This window comes from Theobroma umbraticum, unplaced genomic scaffold (genome assembly GCF_002168275.2).
Source record: "Theobroma umbraticum cultivar Fairchild unplaced genomic scaffold, ASM216827v3 scaffold_67.0, whole genome shotgun sequence".
Taxonomy (NCBI): domain Eukaryota; kingdom Viridiplantae; phylum Streptophyta; class Magnoliopsida; order Malvales; family Malvaceae; genus Theobroma; species Theobroma umbraticum.
This window is the reverse complement of record NW_018397262.1, coordinates 6520050-6535934: the sequence shown is the minus strand read 5'-3', so window position 1 is coordinate 6535934 and position 15885 is coordinate 6520050. Positions and strand designations below refer to the sequence as shown.

At 32.8% G+C, this 15885-nt stretch overlaps 1 protein-coding gene across 1 annotated transcript; it reads right to left on the bottom strand.

Moving 5' to 3' along the window:
* Nucleotides 1–9566: 9566 nt before the first annotated feature.
* LOC110418935 (G-type lectin S-receptor-like serine/threonine-protein kinase At4g27290) lies at nt 9567–13268 on the bottom strand. The gene is given in 12 exon segments (XM_021431753.2): nt 9567–10031; nt 10111–10187; nt 10190–10225; nt 10228–10259; nt 10340–10577; nt 10682–10702; nt 10705–10891; nt 10984–11138; nt 11363–11494; nt 11820–11868; nt 11871–11937; nt 11939–13268. Coding segments are annotated over 12 exon segments (2469 nt in total). The 5' UTR covers nt 13108–13268; the 3' UTR covers nt 9567–9725.
* Nucleotides 13269–15885: the final 2617 nt, after the last annotated feature.

Genomic DNA, 15885 nt, shown 5'->3' with positions numbered 1-15885 from the left:
CTCCTATATCATTTTACTATAGAGAATCATATAGAAGTGTAGATAATCTTGCCATACACCAGTGGATGCTCAATGGATTGACTTCATTGGTGTTGTAATACCCCAACCCAACTATAACTACATTAGTATATTTATAAAATCGTAAATTAGACAAAAAAGCCCCTTATTGAAATATCTTATAAAATATTTGAGTTTATATTAGAATAGTTTCTCTATTAGGGACTTTTTAGCGAATGGAGTCATTTTATTTTAGTTGGAGTTAGATTACATTATCATGTAAAAGAAACAGTTAGTTATATCTTATCGCATTTTAAAAAGGAAATCAATCAATTTTATCTAAGTCAGTTTTAAAAAGAAGCCAATAAGACACATTTAAATAAAAGAATTTTACATGTTTAAAGGAAAATAGGTAAGGTTGGTTTATTTTATCATATATGAGGAAATTCAGGTCAATTTTCATTAGCACGTTTAAAGAAAAGAAAAAAATATGGTCAAAAAAACAATGAAAAGAAAAAATGAACCATTTGGGAGAAACAAATCTTAGAGTAGAAGAAGAAGAAGAAGAAGAAGAAGAAAAAGGCAGAAAAATGGAAGATCTATTCAAAAAAAAGTGATTAAGTTATGATTCGGCTTTAACTTTAGTTTATGTTTCTTTAACTTCTGTTCAAATCCAATACTAATTCAACATTGTTCCATTGACTTTTCAGTGGCATGATGGGCACTAATGAAAAGATCTTTCTAATTGTTTTTGTAGTATCTTGTTTGGCTTTGTGGTTAGGAGGATATAAATTTTCACAGTTGACTGGAAATCCACTTTTACAATTAGGCTTTTGTTGGCCTTCTTTTTTAAAGATGCTCATAATTTAGTTGAAAGATATGATAGATGTCAAAGAGTAGACATTATAGCTAGAAGACATGAGATGCCTCTCAACAACATCTTGGAAGTTGAAATTTTTGATGTGTGAGAAATTGATTTTATGAGTCCATTCATTACATCCTTCAATAATGAATACATCTTGGTTGCTGTTGATTATGTCTCTAAATGGGTTGAAGCTATTGCACTACGAAGGAACGACTCTAAGGTAGTGATAAATTTCTTACAAAGGAACATCTTCATACGTTTTGGTACACCTAAAGCCATAATTAGTGATGAAGTATCTAACTTCTGCAACAAAAATTTTGAGGCACTTTTGGCCAAATATAGAGTCAAACACCAAATAGCCATTGTTTATCATCCTCAAACAAGTGGCCAAGTTGAAGCTTCAAATTGAGAAATTAAAAGAATTTTGGAGAAGAATGTTTGTCCTTCCAGAAAAGTTGGGCTTATGGAACGGCATACAAAACTCTAATTGGGATGTCTCCTTATAAATTAGTGTTTGGAAAAGCTTGTCATCTTCTAGTCGAGCTTGAACACAAGGCATATTGAGCAATTAAAAAACTTAATTTTGATCTTCAAGCAGCCGGAGAAAAGCATCTTTTGCAACTCAATGAGATGGATGAATTTCATCAATAAGCATATGAGAGTGCAAGGATCTACAAAGAAAAGACAAAACGATGGCATGATTGAAAAATCATAAGAAGGAGTTTTGAGCTTGGCCAACATGTTCTCCTATATAATTCTTGTTTGAAATTATTTCCTGGAAAGCTAAAATCTCTTTAGTCCAGGCCTTCCACTATGATGAAAGTATATCTTTATAAAGCAATAGAGGTGGCTGATGATAAATCAACCTTCAAACTGAATGGGCAATGATTAAAACATTATTAAGGTAGTGATTTCGATCGTCAAAGGACCTCAATCATGTTTATCGGTGCAATTTGAATAAAAAAAAAGCGAAGTTGAAGACTATAAAATCAAGCGCTTCTTGGGAGATAACTCAAGCATTCTAACTTACTTTATTTTATTTTTATTTATTCCATTAAATTATTAACAAATTATTTTTTTTATTTTACAGGTACCATTAAAGCCCTTCCTCTACTTAAAAACAAAAAAAATCAAAAAGAGAGAAAGAGAAGGGGTAGGCCTCGGCTCCCACTAGGGGAGGCCACAACCTCCTGAACTTACCATGACACAGGTTGTGGCCCCAAAAAAAAAGTGGAAGGGGTAGGTTGCGGCTTCCCCAAAGGGATGCTGTAGCCCAATGGAGAAGCCAACTCAGGCTATGATGCTTTAAAGGGGTAGACCACTGCCTCTTTAAAAAAAAAAGGAAATGGTTAGGCCATGGCCCCCTTACTGTGGACTACCTATTCCATAACTCCCCCCCCCCCCCCCCCTTATCGTGGGCCTGACAACAATGGGTAACCCACTACCCAATAAAGCCCCTATCTTTCCTTTTTAGTTATTTTTATTTCATTTATTTATTTCTCTACATTAATCTTTATTTATTTTCTTTTTGTAATAAATAAAAAAAATCCTTGTAGAAGTGACAATGAGGAAGATGACGATAAGGAAGAAGAAGAGGATTAGAACTTTGCTACATTCATCCAACCATTAAGGGAGTATTCTTTACCTTTCTTTTATTTTTTCCAACATTGAGGACAATGTTTTTTTTAAGTTTGAGGGAGAGAATTTATTTTTCTAGCGATAAATATTTTGTGAAAGTTTTAGATTTAATTTAAGTTGCATGCTTATCTAGATTTATAAATAATTTAGGATTAGTTAGTAAATGAATTTATTATTTTTGAATTTTAGGAATCTAGAGTAAAGTTGAGTCAATTTTTTTTTATGATTTCCCTATCCAATGATGATAACTAGTTATCTTCCATTCTTAGCTTTTGGTAAATAAGGTTTTTGTTTGGATTCATGCTAAATTCTTTTGTTAAGTATCATTGTTAGAATGTGATTTCCATAATTTTGAACACTATATCTTTTGCTTTAAATTATTGTGAATATCTAAAGAAGGTTTATATTAATGTAAATTTTAGATTGTGTAATGAATTCTAAAATTTGTTTGATTCTCTCTCGAGGTGAAATCCTAGACAATACTTAGTTAGAAAGATAATTTAGGCCATCTTTGGACCATTTGAGCCTAAAAAGCCAACCTTATTAAATTGTTATCCCTAGTATACCCCTTTAAGCTTAATTTCCTTTTTCTTTGTTTAACTCCATAATAATTGGGCCTGGCCTTAAAATAAGATTTTTAATTTTGTAACCTTACTCCTAAACATGTGTATTATTTTAAGAAATATAGAATGAACTAAATGTTGAAAAAGGGAAAAGGTGATGTTGATATGAAAAAAATAAAAAAGTTCAAAATATGAAAAATCACCCTACTACCTACAATACACAGAAAATAAGTTTAAGGGTCTAAAATTGCGAAATTGAGAAAAAAAAAAAAGCTCAAATGTGGAAGAAAAGGTGTACTAGGAGAAGGAGAATAGAGTTATGTATATAGGTTCTAGAATAATTATGTGCTTAGGTTGATTTCAGCCATATTATTATCCTTTATCCTACCCGGACCCTAGCCATACATTATAAGCCTTATAAAGTCCTATTGATTCCTAGCTTTGTGTTAGTCTATGGGATTTATTTAAATTTTCTTAAATAATTCATGAGCTTTTTTTAGTATAATGTGAATTTTTTATTAGAAAATAATTCTTGTAATATAAACTTGTGTATATTACGTAAGTGATTGAGGTAGATGAATTTTCTTGTAAAGAGTGTGTAAACTGCCTAGCAACAAGACCAAAGGCAATTTCAGAAATTTTTTGCACTTTTCTTGAACTGAGAGAGTTGAGCTTTATAAGGATGGAAAGCCTATTAAGAATAGTTTTCAATCCATTAAATGAATCTTGATTTTAAGTTTTATAGCTTAGGATATAGTCATTTTAACGAGTGATGTCCAAGCTATCCAGATTATGATTTAGGAAATTTTAGATTATTTTACATTATTTCAAGTGATAATTAGATTTTAGAGAGTTAAGATTGTTTCTAATATGTTTAAATGATTGTTATTAAGCTTCTGATTATTTTTGGGAGAAAGCATGTTGCTCGAGTGAAGGAAGGTACAAACCTTGCTTGTCTCGAAACTATCATATATGTATATTTCTTGAAAAATTTGAACATTTTATTTCATTATTTTCAATATATGAATATAGAGTCAAACATATAATTATTATCTTTTTTGGTGTGTATTCATATGAAGAAGGATGATTTACAAATGTTTTAGTTCATTCATATGATGAAGATTAATTATGAATGCTTTAGTTTATTCATATCTTAAAAATTAATTTATGAAAGTTTTGGTTTATTAATATGACGAAGATTGATTTACAAATGTTATGGTTTGTTCATGTGATGAATACTAATTGATGAATGAGATGAAATCTTCAATTATCTTTTAATGAATGCTTTAAAAGCTATGAAATGATCCTTGAAAAGTGAGATGATCGATACCAGCACTACTTCTACGGTCCTACTAATGGGGTTATAGTAATTAGTATATGACCTTGTTAATGGGTTACAATAGTTAGCATATGGTCCCATTCACTACCAAAAAACAAGCTTTTTTTGACAGAATTTCCCATTGGAAAAAGTTAAAATTCTATTAAAGGTTATAGTAGTTAGCATACTACCTCGCTAATGGATTATAGTAATAAGCATACAACCTCATGTCATACCCTATTTTATGGAGGGATCGTGATCGGAACATGGACCTAGACGAGTATAGCTCGCTAAGCCATAACAACCCTCATTACATTCATTCATTCATAACTTGGGCCATTTACCTTAATCATCATGCATAAAAGCATACAATATCAACACATGCATGCATCCATAGGCAACTATACACAATTATAGAACTTTTCAACATAAATAGTGTAAGTGCATTCATTTCATATTATCATCATAGTGCCACAATCTCATGCACTGTACCATATAACATTCATCTGCACCCTTAGGTCTTTATGCAGGCTCTCAAGCCACCTTTGGATAGGAAAAGTAAAAACTGACTCGTAAATAGAACATGAACCAACTCTCTAGGCATTAAGTAGTTGTTAAACACCTATCAAAGAAAGAAGATCGGGAGCTAGTCTCTATGACAAAAGTAGTAAACTACTCACTAATTTGTAAGACAAAAATAGGGAAAATAGCATGTACTTGTAATCACATATCATTCATAAATCTTGTAATCACATGTCATTCATAAATCTATGAGTGGACAAAGACTCTGTGAGTGGATACAAGGTAAGGGACAAGCCAAAGGTGAGAGTTTTTCATAACCTTGCACTTGTAATCACCTATCATTCATAAATCTTCCTTCATTTCCATAATGATCATGAAAAATGGCATTTAAATACATTCTCAATAGCATGTAAGTGAAAAAAAAAGTTTGTATAATCCATTAGGAACCACTTACCTTTGAAAATCCTTTTAAAACACTTGAAAACTCATTTTTGTGAAAAATCTATGGATACATTAGAAATCTATTGATACATTTTACACAGAATGCTTTCTTTTGCATTTTATCCAAAATGTATCAATACATGTTCTTCATGTATCAATACTTTAGGCACAAAACCCTTTTTTCTATGTAGAATCCTACATATAACCTTTCCTTATGTCCTACTATCTCATAGGGTTATCCTTCTAGGCTAGAATTTGACTAACCAAACTTTCATTTGTTACATTCTAGTATATGTCTCCTTATCAATATACATTCAATCAAAAACATAAACTCAAGATCATTAATTCATAGAACCATTCTAATAAGCCATAAACATTTCATAACTTTTTAAGTGTTCCTTATCCTATTCAAGCAGTTAGTGATTCAATCCTCGCTACCTAGGATTCTTAATGCCCTCTATGAGTGGCATATCAGCCTTACCCATAATCTTTGAGTGGTTTCGGCCCAAGTCAAGCAGATAGTGATTAATCCTCACTATTTTCATAAGATTCCTCAAGTATAGAATTGTTCTTATCCATAACTTGCATTATAAAGTAAAATCATCCTCATAATTCATTATCATGCTTAGCCTATAGTGTATATGAATTCTCAATACATACATCTCATGGCATACATTTCATATTTTATCTTATAAATCATTCTTATGTCTAGCCTATAGTGTACACGATATTTTCAACACATACATCTCATGGCATACATTTCATATCTTATCTCATAAATCATCGTCATATCATAAAAGGGAAATTATCATCCTTTAAACCTATCATCATACATAACATGCATATCATAGTTGTTCATAATCTCATAGATGGAACTTATGCATCCTTCAACCTTTACATGCTACATTATGTCAAGCATGTACATTATGCCATTCATATCATTTTGAAGAAAAATATTTGAAAGGGCTTGTCCTACCTTGTTGAAAACTAATACATAGTAAGATATTTATAGACATAGCAGATTTGTAAACAATTTAAAAATCATTTGTGTTAACTCACTCCAGAAATCATCATTAAATCAACTTTTTAATCATGCCTTTCGAAAACTAGTTGAAAAACCTTGAACTCAAATCCTTTGATAAACCATTCTTTGAAACAATATTTTATCATGCATAATTAATCATTTCCATAAAAATCGTGCTTACTTTACATATTAAAATACTTGAAAAGGTGTATCCAATCACCTAATTGAAGACTCGATCTCTAACAATGAGTAAGACTCTACTCTAGCAATCTCCTTGAAGGTTTCAACCATTCTTAACATTCAACAATCATTACGATCAATATCTAGATTTATAATTTCAAATAGCTATTCTAGGTTCTTTTGAAACTAACTAGATTCATCGAAAACTAATTTTCTACCTCAAACCCATTGCTATTTAACATAATAAATTCTTAGAAACCAATAAATCCTTCATCCTTACCTTAGGTGAGTTTTAGTGCTAAGGAAAATTGCAAAACGTTTGAGCTTTGTAATCAATAGAAAATATAGGCATAAAAACAATAAATTCTTAGTTCTAAAAAATCAAGATTTAAAGGTTTCAAAGTTGAAAAATGTCACCTTGTTCATAAAAACTTAAAACCGAGTTTTCAAATCTTCAAAAATGGTGACTTGGGTGAAAAATCGGTGTAAGATGGTTAAAAGGTGAAGGAATACTTGATAAAAACAGCAAAAGGTCAAAAATCCTCATAAAATGTGACCTATTTATACTTTGGAGTGTGAAAACACAATTTTACTCTTTTATTTTTCTGAAAATGATGAAATGCATCCATACATTGGGCCCATGTATCAATACATTGGTTTTTGGAAACTTTCTATCTATACATTTGGCATGTATTGATAGAATTTCGTCGAAATCTTTTTGGAAAGCTTTCTAGACTAAATCTATCAATATATATGGTCATGTATCAATAGATATTCTTCAAACTTCTTTTTAAAGGCATTCTAGGTTAAATCTATCGATACATAAAAAATATGTATGGATTTGCCCTAGTATGTAAAAATGCACTTAGAAACTTGTCCAAATGGACTTCTTTTAACATCCAATCTTGCCAAACATAATAACATTTCAAAACATAAATTTTTCTAAGGTTAGAAACCGAATTTAATGTTTCAAAACAATAACTTCACATATTCATCCAATAGTTTCACACAATATAACTCTAACTAATTAACAGGATTCTCTTCACTAGATATTGTAGTTTAATTAAGTAATAGGTAATAATATTGTATTATAACTCTTATTAAATAATTTGTATAATTTTCTTAACAGAATTTATAAGTCATATTTCCCTACGTTACTCAAAGGGAATTTTCAAAGTCTATGATTGTAGCCCGTAGACTATTGATTGACAAAGAAATATGAAAACCAAGGTTTTGAAAAAGTTTGGTTTAGCTATTTCGATTGATGGCTTCGGCTAAAAGGTAATTATCTTAATTTTTATATTTTTTTAATATAATTAATTATATTATTATAAAATTATGAAACCTATAAAAATACGAGATGTTTTGATGGCTTATGCTAAAGCCGGTCTTCTTAGCAGAAGGTTGGTAGGAAACAAAAGATGGTTTTATACTTGGGGTTTTGCAGGGAGGGCTCCAGACGGTTGGTAGGACAACAAAAAGAATTAACAAAAAAAAGGGGAGAAGGAGAAAAAAAAGGAAGGAGCGGGAAAAAGAGAAAGGGGAGAACAAAGAAAGAAGTCAAAAGGCCTTTGGGAAAAGAAAAGGTAATTTTTTAACTTCCTGTTTTATATATTTTTCTTTTAATTAAAAATGAAAGATTTCAATTTTACTTTTTAAGCATGAAAATCGTAATTTAATTAATGAATCAAATAGTCGAGTGTTTCTGTTCTTTTATATTTAAGCTCACTTGTTTTATGTATTTTGCATAAACTTATTTTGTTATTGGAAAATTAAAATGTGATGGCTCCAATGGAGTTCATGGAGGAGCCTCAATTTCAACACATATGCACTGCCCCAGGCACTAATGAAAATATTACACTGCTGAAATTGAAATGATTCATGTAATTTAAGCATTCACGCTGAATTCAATGAAGCCCGAGGTGGATTTAGGCATACTCTACAATTTGGGGTGACTTCAATATATGTTTAACAATGAAATTATGGAACTTGCTTGTTTAATGGAGACTCAGCTGCAGGAGGCAGATTACTTTCCAAGAAAAGCCAGGCTGCTTCGGATGAGGCAATGTACTCTCACCACGCAACATGAGCAGATGGAATCACTGATGAGATTAAAAAGACACAGGAAAGCTTCTCGATAATGTTAATATCGAACAATTTCCAAATAAATTCCACGAGAAAGCTAACCATATATAAAGAATAAATACAAATAACTATGAAGGCTTGAATTAAGAATAGTATAGGAATAGCTAGCTTTGCACAAAGTATAGTTTGATTTACCTAGAGTTATACATGTGTCTGGATGTCTACTTAATCTTATATTTTTATTAAACTTTATGAAAATATATAGTTCTCTCTCGTCCATAAATCATACATTCCTTTTAAGTTTTGAATCTAAATTCGTGATTTTAAAAAATCAATTTTCGTAATTCATGTAAGTATATGCACATTTTTATACTTATTAAAATCGAAGTAAAACAATCATTTTGTGTTTTACATATAATTTTATATAATAACAAAAAGCTAATTCTTTTAGGATGAAAGTGAATTGACTTTGAAATGAGTTTCCAAGTCAATTTCAAATTACTAGTTTCCTATCTTCTGTCTTCAACATTACTGCTGTAAGTTTCCTTCACCATTAGATTATTAACTTTTGTATTTACATCATAAATAAATTAACTACTTATTTAATTTGGATTATTTTTAAATTTGTTGAGAAGGAAATTTATTAAACTGTCCTCAATTAAGGTGGTCGCTATATAAACTTATTTATGGAACTTATAATTTCAGCAGATTTATGGTCATGCTCATGCGGCTGATGTTTTGGTGTAGTGATGTGACGTGATTATCTTGTTTTAGAGTAATCTAATTTTCATAATAGTAATTGTGTTTCGATAAGATTCTATAAGAAACCAATAAAAACTACACAACTTTAATTAAAAATTAAATAAGTATGATTAATCTGACAAATCAATATGAGTATTTGGATTAATCACTTTTAATATTTTTGGGGTTCAGAGAGAAGAAAGATATTAAATACAGAATGTGATGCATGCATATCTTAGCTCATCACTGTGAAAATGGAGTACCACCTCATCCATTCTTGTTTTCTTCCTGATCAGGTCTTAACGAAAAGCCAAGCTGCCCCTACCTCCATTTGTCAAGTGACAAATCCAACTACCGTGGCTCTAACAGGGTAACGGTGCACTCATTTGCAGAAGATGATTTACAGTTGCTTGTTGAAGACTCAGCTTCAGGCATATTCCTCCTTGTGAAAAACCCTGGCTGCTTTGGTTGAGGCAATGCACTTTCACTGCCTAGCATTAAAATTACAGAAGACATGTTTGGTCTATCTTCTGGTCGTTGCTGCACGCACAATAATCCCACATGAATGCATCGCTGCACTTCAGATGGCAAGCGAATGTCCCCAAGGGCATCACCAATCAGTTCCATTGGCCTCCTTTCTGTCCATAATCTCCATGCCTGAAATCTCAAAAATTCAGAATCATGATTTCTACCTTGGAAATTCAACATGGTTAACAATCTCAACATTTAACCCTACATGTCCGAGAAGATTGTGATCATGATCTGGGTGGGAAAATCCCCTGTTCTTCTTTCCACTTACTATCTCAAGGACAGAACCCCAAAGCTAAAGACATCAGATTTCATTGAGAAAACCCATCAATGGCATATTCAGGCGACATATAACCACTGCGAATATGTTGTCAAAACAATTTAATAACAACGTAAAGGATAGCCATAAAGAAAGATTTGATTAACTTTGTACTTACTATGTTCCGACCACTTTATTTGTGTTGGCCTCAGTTTGCTCTCCCCAAAATGTTTTAGCTAAGCCAAAATCTGAAATTTTTGGATTCATTTCATTATCCAGTAAAATGTTGCTAGACTTGAGATCTCTGTGGATTATTCTAAGCCTAGAGTCTTGATGAAGATAAAGAAGTCCTCGAGCAATTCCACCAACAATATTCACTCGCTTACTCCAGTCTAGTAGTTTGCTTCTTGTTTGATCTGATTCAGTTCCCAATGTTAGCCAAACCACTAATAGAATCCTTAAAGAGAAGGTGTCAGAGAAAAAGATTTCGAAACATGAAAGGAATAGTGAAGGACCAAACCGAAAATAAAGTAGTCCAAACTTTGTTGGCCATGTATTCATAGATTAACAATTTTTCATCTCCTTGAATGCAACAGCCGAGAAGCTTTACAAGATTGCGGTGCTGAAGTTTGGCAATCAAAATAACTTCATTTTTGAATTCTTTCAGCCCTTGTCCAGAATCCTTTGACAGTCTCTTTACTGCTATGTGCTGCCCCTCTGCCAATGTACCCTTTAAGACCATAACAAATAAATGTTTTACTTACAAGAAATATACATGCTGCAGAACTTGAATGACGCTGCGGTAGCACATCGTTGCTTTACCTTGTAAACAGATCCAAATCCACCTCTTCCCAGCAAGTTCTCAATAGAAAAGTTATTTGTGGCATTTGCTATGGTCCCAAAATTAAATAATGGCAATTCCATCTCTTCGTTCTCCCTTTCATCACAATCCAATGCGCGATTCTTTATTGTCAATCCTGAAACAATGCACAATGTATTGGCATTAGTACAAGCACCTTATGTTTATAGTTAAGTCAGGCGTTGTGGGGAAAGCATTCACAGCAACGTTAGTAAAAATCATTTCAAACTTGAAAAAATAGGGGCTGGTTATGAGGACTAACAGCAGACATTTTAATCCGCAATTTATGCCAGATAAGCAGCTTTTGCTTAAGTTTCAACATAAGTAATCAAGTTTATTTACCTTTCTTATTACGTTTCCTCCACAGAATACACAAGACGGGTAGTATCAGCATTCCCATTCCTATTATGACAGAGCCGACTACAATTGCTACTCTCTTTTTCTCCCATGATTCCCTCTTGTGTATGATATTATCTGAAAGATTTGAGATGAAGTCAGAGATGTGGGTTTTCAGTTTTGTTGCTAGTTAGAATAAATAATTCTGCAAAAGACAAACTGTCATGTCCATAGTTCCAAAATTTTCTTCCTTCTTTCCTTCGCTGCCATCCAAAGATTGTCCTGAGCATACCTAGTTCATGAGCAAAGTACGTGAAAAATGTTCTCTAGTTTCTACTCGTATTGATTCTTAACTCTAAATCCTACTTCTCTAGACTAAATCCCTCAGGATACAATTGCATGAATAAATATTGATAAAAAAAGACTTCAACATGATCCATAGTGAAAAGAAGAGGACAAGTACCTATTTCAGAAGCAGCAAGTCGAATATAAAGGTCTTGCCCATCCTGGCCCTATCATCTCTCATGTCCAACAGATCACCAAACCAGAGCAGGCATCCGCTTCCCCCTCTCTGATATCTGATTTGAATATGCAGTGCAAGAGCAATCACTCAAACATAACTGCCTACATTCTTCGATGTTCATGGTCATGTTAACCTTGGAATGAGACGTGTCTGGCAATTTCAAACCCGTGCGCTTGTGAAAGCTATCTCCATTGTTCAAAACCAATGGAGTTCTTCTAACACACCCATCATACCAAACTCTTGAATTCCACTTTCTACTAATTTGGGCGTGAATCCTTCCAAGCATGAACACAACATCTGGAGAGTCATTTCCATTGCAGGTGGCATATGTTCCACAAAGGGCATAGTTCTCACACTGATCAAGATATGACGTTGATAAAGACTCCCAATCACGTTGTTTATCACTCCATAAAAGGATCTGAGCAAAGCCTGATGGGTTTAGCATGATCCTAGTAACTACTGAACTGTTTTTGAGCTCCGTAGCATAATAGACTTCATTCTCATTCAACTCAAATTCATGTTTGAAAGATATTATATTTGGTCTCATCGCTGTAAAGCGAAGACCATTCCATGATCCTGCTCTGTACTCTATTTTAGATCCTTTCTCAATTACTAGTTGTGGATATCCACTGATTTTTATACGTATAAAGTACTGGCCTGGAGTAGGATCATCTGTACTTTTCCAGGATGACAGAAACCTCTCAAAACCTGTCACTAAGTTCTTCCCTATTTTCATTCCTGGAAGAAGAGTATCACAAGGATAATCAAAACTCTGCCATAGATTGTCTTCAGCTGGGTTGTTGTCTTTTCCATCTTTTACTACCATATTTCCTGAGTTGAGAAGATGAGCAACGGGTTCTTGTGCAGCTTTTGATATATTAGATGACCAAACAGTGCTATTTGTGCTATTCAGAAGCGAAAGAATTCCATGGTTGGAGAAAAGTAAGGCTCCTTTATTATCAGAAATTGGAGTTTCTCTATTTGCCACCCATACAACCGTTCCATTAGATACTTTCTTGTACCATATTCCTAAAAATCGACTTGTGGAACTTACTGTGGGGCTGAAGAATCCAAGTTCGAAGCTCCCATCCGCTGAAACCAGAGTTTCACCATCTCTAATGGATTGACTTGGAGACAGTGTATCTACTGCATTAGCAGTCCTTAAGATGGAGAAAACAAATAAATATACAAGAAGTAACAATGAAATGCCTTCCATTGATTTTCTCATGTTCACCCTTTTCGTCAAGTTTTAAATAAATCTTTCGGAAAAAAAAATTAGGACACTATTAAGACAACCAGAAATACAGAAAGGGAAGCTCCAAATCATAGATGGGTCTACTGGCAGTTCTCGTAAAATGTGAAACCTGTGATTATTTTAACGAAGGTTGGCTCATCGTTACGGTTTTTCCTTTGTCTGGAAGAAGACGCATTGAATTGATAATACAGAATTCCCCTGCGTTACTCAAGGGGAATTTTCAAAGTCCCCTGCGTTACGCAAGCGAATTTTCAAAGTCTGCAGTTGTGGTCCATTGACTAATGATTAACAAAGAAATCTGAAAAACAAGGTTGTGAACGAGTCGTTCCAATTGAAGTGCTGTTGTAGTTTCTTATATTAAAGAAAGTTTTGCTCTCTTTTGCTTTGCCAATTCAACTAATTAGTCTTGTCTTGTCACTTTTACACATATTTTTTTTTTATTTTACGCAGTTCTGTGCTCTCAAAGTGAGAAGTTGAAGCTGAGATGAATTGTTGCGAATAATGGAGATGGACGACGACAAAGAAAAACTTGAATGTTTCAAATTTCCAGAGCTCCTTACTATGGCTTCAACTTTTTCATGTGAACACTAAAGATCATTCTGATCCAGTGTAATAACTTAGGTTGGGTCACTCGCCCAACAACTTTTAAAGATCACGTGATCGACTTCAACTTTTAGTATAGATACTTAATTCTTTAAAGTCTTCCTCAAAATCACTGTTGCCAGCTTAATTTTTATATGAATTTAAACTAACACGCAAATGCAGGTGCGGTGAACAAGTAATAAAGTGATAAGTACAAGTGTCGATCTCAGAAGTTGGCTATAATTCTTCACTAAGTACTAAAATTGAGTCAAGCTAACCTTATCCAACTTAACCAAAGTATGGAATATGATTAAAAACAAACTAATTGATTAAGCTAATTAAAGACATGCAAGGTAGAATAATTTGGAAGCAATATTTTAAAAGTCTAAGATTATGGCTTCATTCAACATTTCACTTGGATTGTTATTCCTCTAATTACTTAATTCAATGGGATTTGATGCTAATCTAGAATCCTAATGCTTGTACAAACCTATGTCTAGGCATTTGTACAATAATTACCTAGATTAATTGGGTCTCTATATGTCTATAGGATTCAATTAAACTAGATTCTTTAAGCACAATTTCTCCTTAGATTATAGTTGGAATTTAGGCATATGTCTACCCTAATTGCTAATCAAGACACTTAATTTCTAAGTGATAGTCAAGTCTCATTTAAATACCACAACCAATCAATTGGTGATCAAGCAATCAATGGTCAATAAATTTAGATTTGAATAAACATTAAAATACCCATTCAAAATAGGTAAAAGAGCAACAAATAATTCAAGTTACATGTAGAAATCCACCAAAATCTTAGATGAAAGCTATTTAGTTCATCATAGTTATAGCACAGTTTAATATTTCCAGAAAATAAGTCATTTCTGCAGTGGAAGATAGAGAGAGAAAAGAAAAACTAGTGAAAGAAATGATTCACTGTAGCTCTTAGAACCAAAATCTCCTTTGATTCCTCCCTTTTTCTCCTTTTGTAGAAAGCATCTTTTTTCAGCAAAATATTCTTTGCTTCCAGTGCCCTTTTCTAATTAAAAAGATCATATTTATAATCCCTATTAAAGCCCTAGTTGCCAAATTCAACATGTGCAAAATTGAGACTATATCGGCGCCACGGCGCCATGCTTGCTGTGTGGTGCAATTAAGCTAACCCAAGGTGGCACCGTGGAGCTAGGAGCATGGCATCGTGACACCATGCTTGCTGCCTTGGTGCCCTGTGCCCTTAGCCTCTATGTTCTTCCTATTGCAGTTTAGTCATTTCTTATATGATTTTGACCATGATTCGATCAGAACTGGACAAAGTAATAAACACAAAAGTTGTAAGCCTTTCACTAAGCTTTCTAGTGATCCAATTTAAATCTCTTCGATTGGACTTCTGTTATTTGTGTTACTAAGCAGTAGCGTCTAGGATTGTATTTTATTTAATTTAGTTTTTGCTAATTTTAGTTTATTTAGGAATTATAAGAATTCTTCTTTACTTATATTAGGATTTTAAGCTAATTATGTTCCATTTAGGAATAAAATATCTATTTCATTTAAATCTCTTGTTAACTACTCTAATTGTATTAGACAACATGAAATAGAGTTTATTAAGATGTGGGTCTATAATACTTTAAATAGTTCCTTTAGACTTAGTTATGAGAAATTCAAGTTGAGAGTTAATAAATAATATTTTCTTAAGTAGGAGTGTTTTTTTCTCTAAGCTCTTTTCATAAAGTAAAAGATTTTAGTATCTTTGACGTAGTCAACTATGGTGAGATTTTGGCTATTCTTTCACCTTAGTGGGATTTTCAACTTTGCCAAGATTGGTGATTCACCTTAGTAGGGTTTTCAACCTCACCACAATTGGTGTCTTTCATAATGTCCACGTGTCTTTACAACGCCTCAGTGTCAGTTACCCTCAAATTACTACAACATAGTGAGAAATCTCTTGAAGCTTCTTTACACCATTCTTTGCCATTTGAACCCAACATGCTTGTGCACCTTCAATAATGAAGGACTTAATCAATAGAGGATAAAAATTGAACTTTTATACTAGAAATAAGCTAAAAGAACTCAATTAACAATACTCAAACATGCTTTAAGCTAATTAATGAAAAGATGTAAAAGCTACCTAAAATTGACTAAAAAAACACAAAAGGACTTCACTCTTTTATGTTG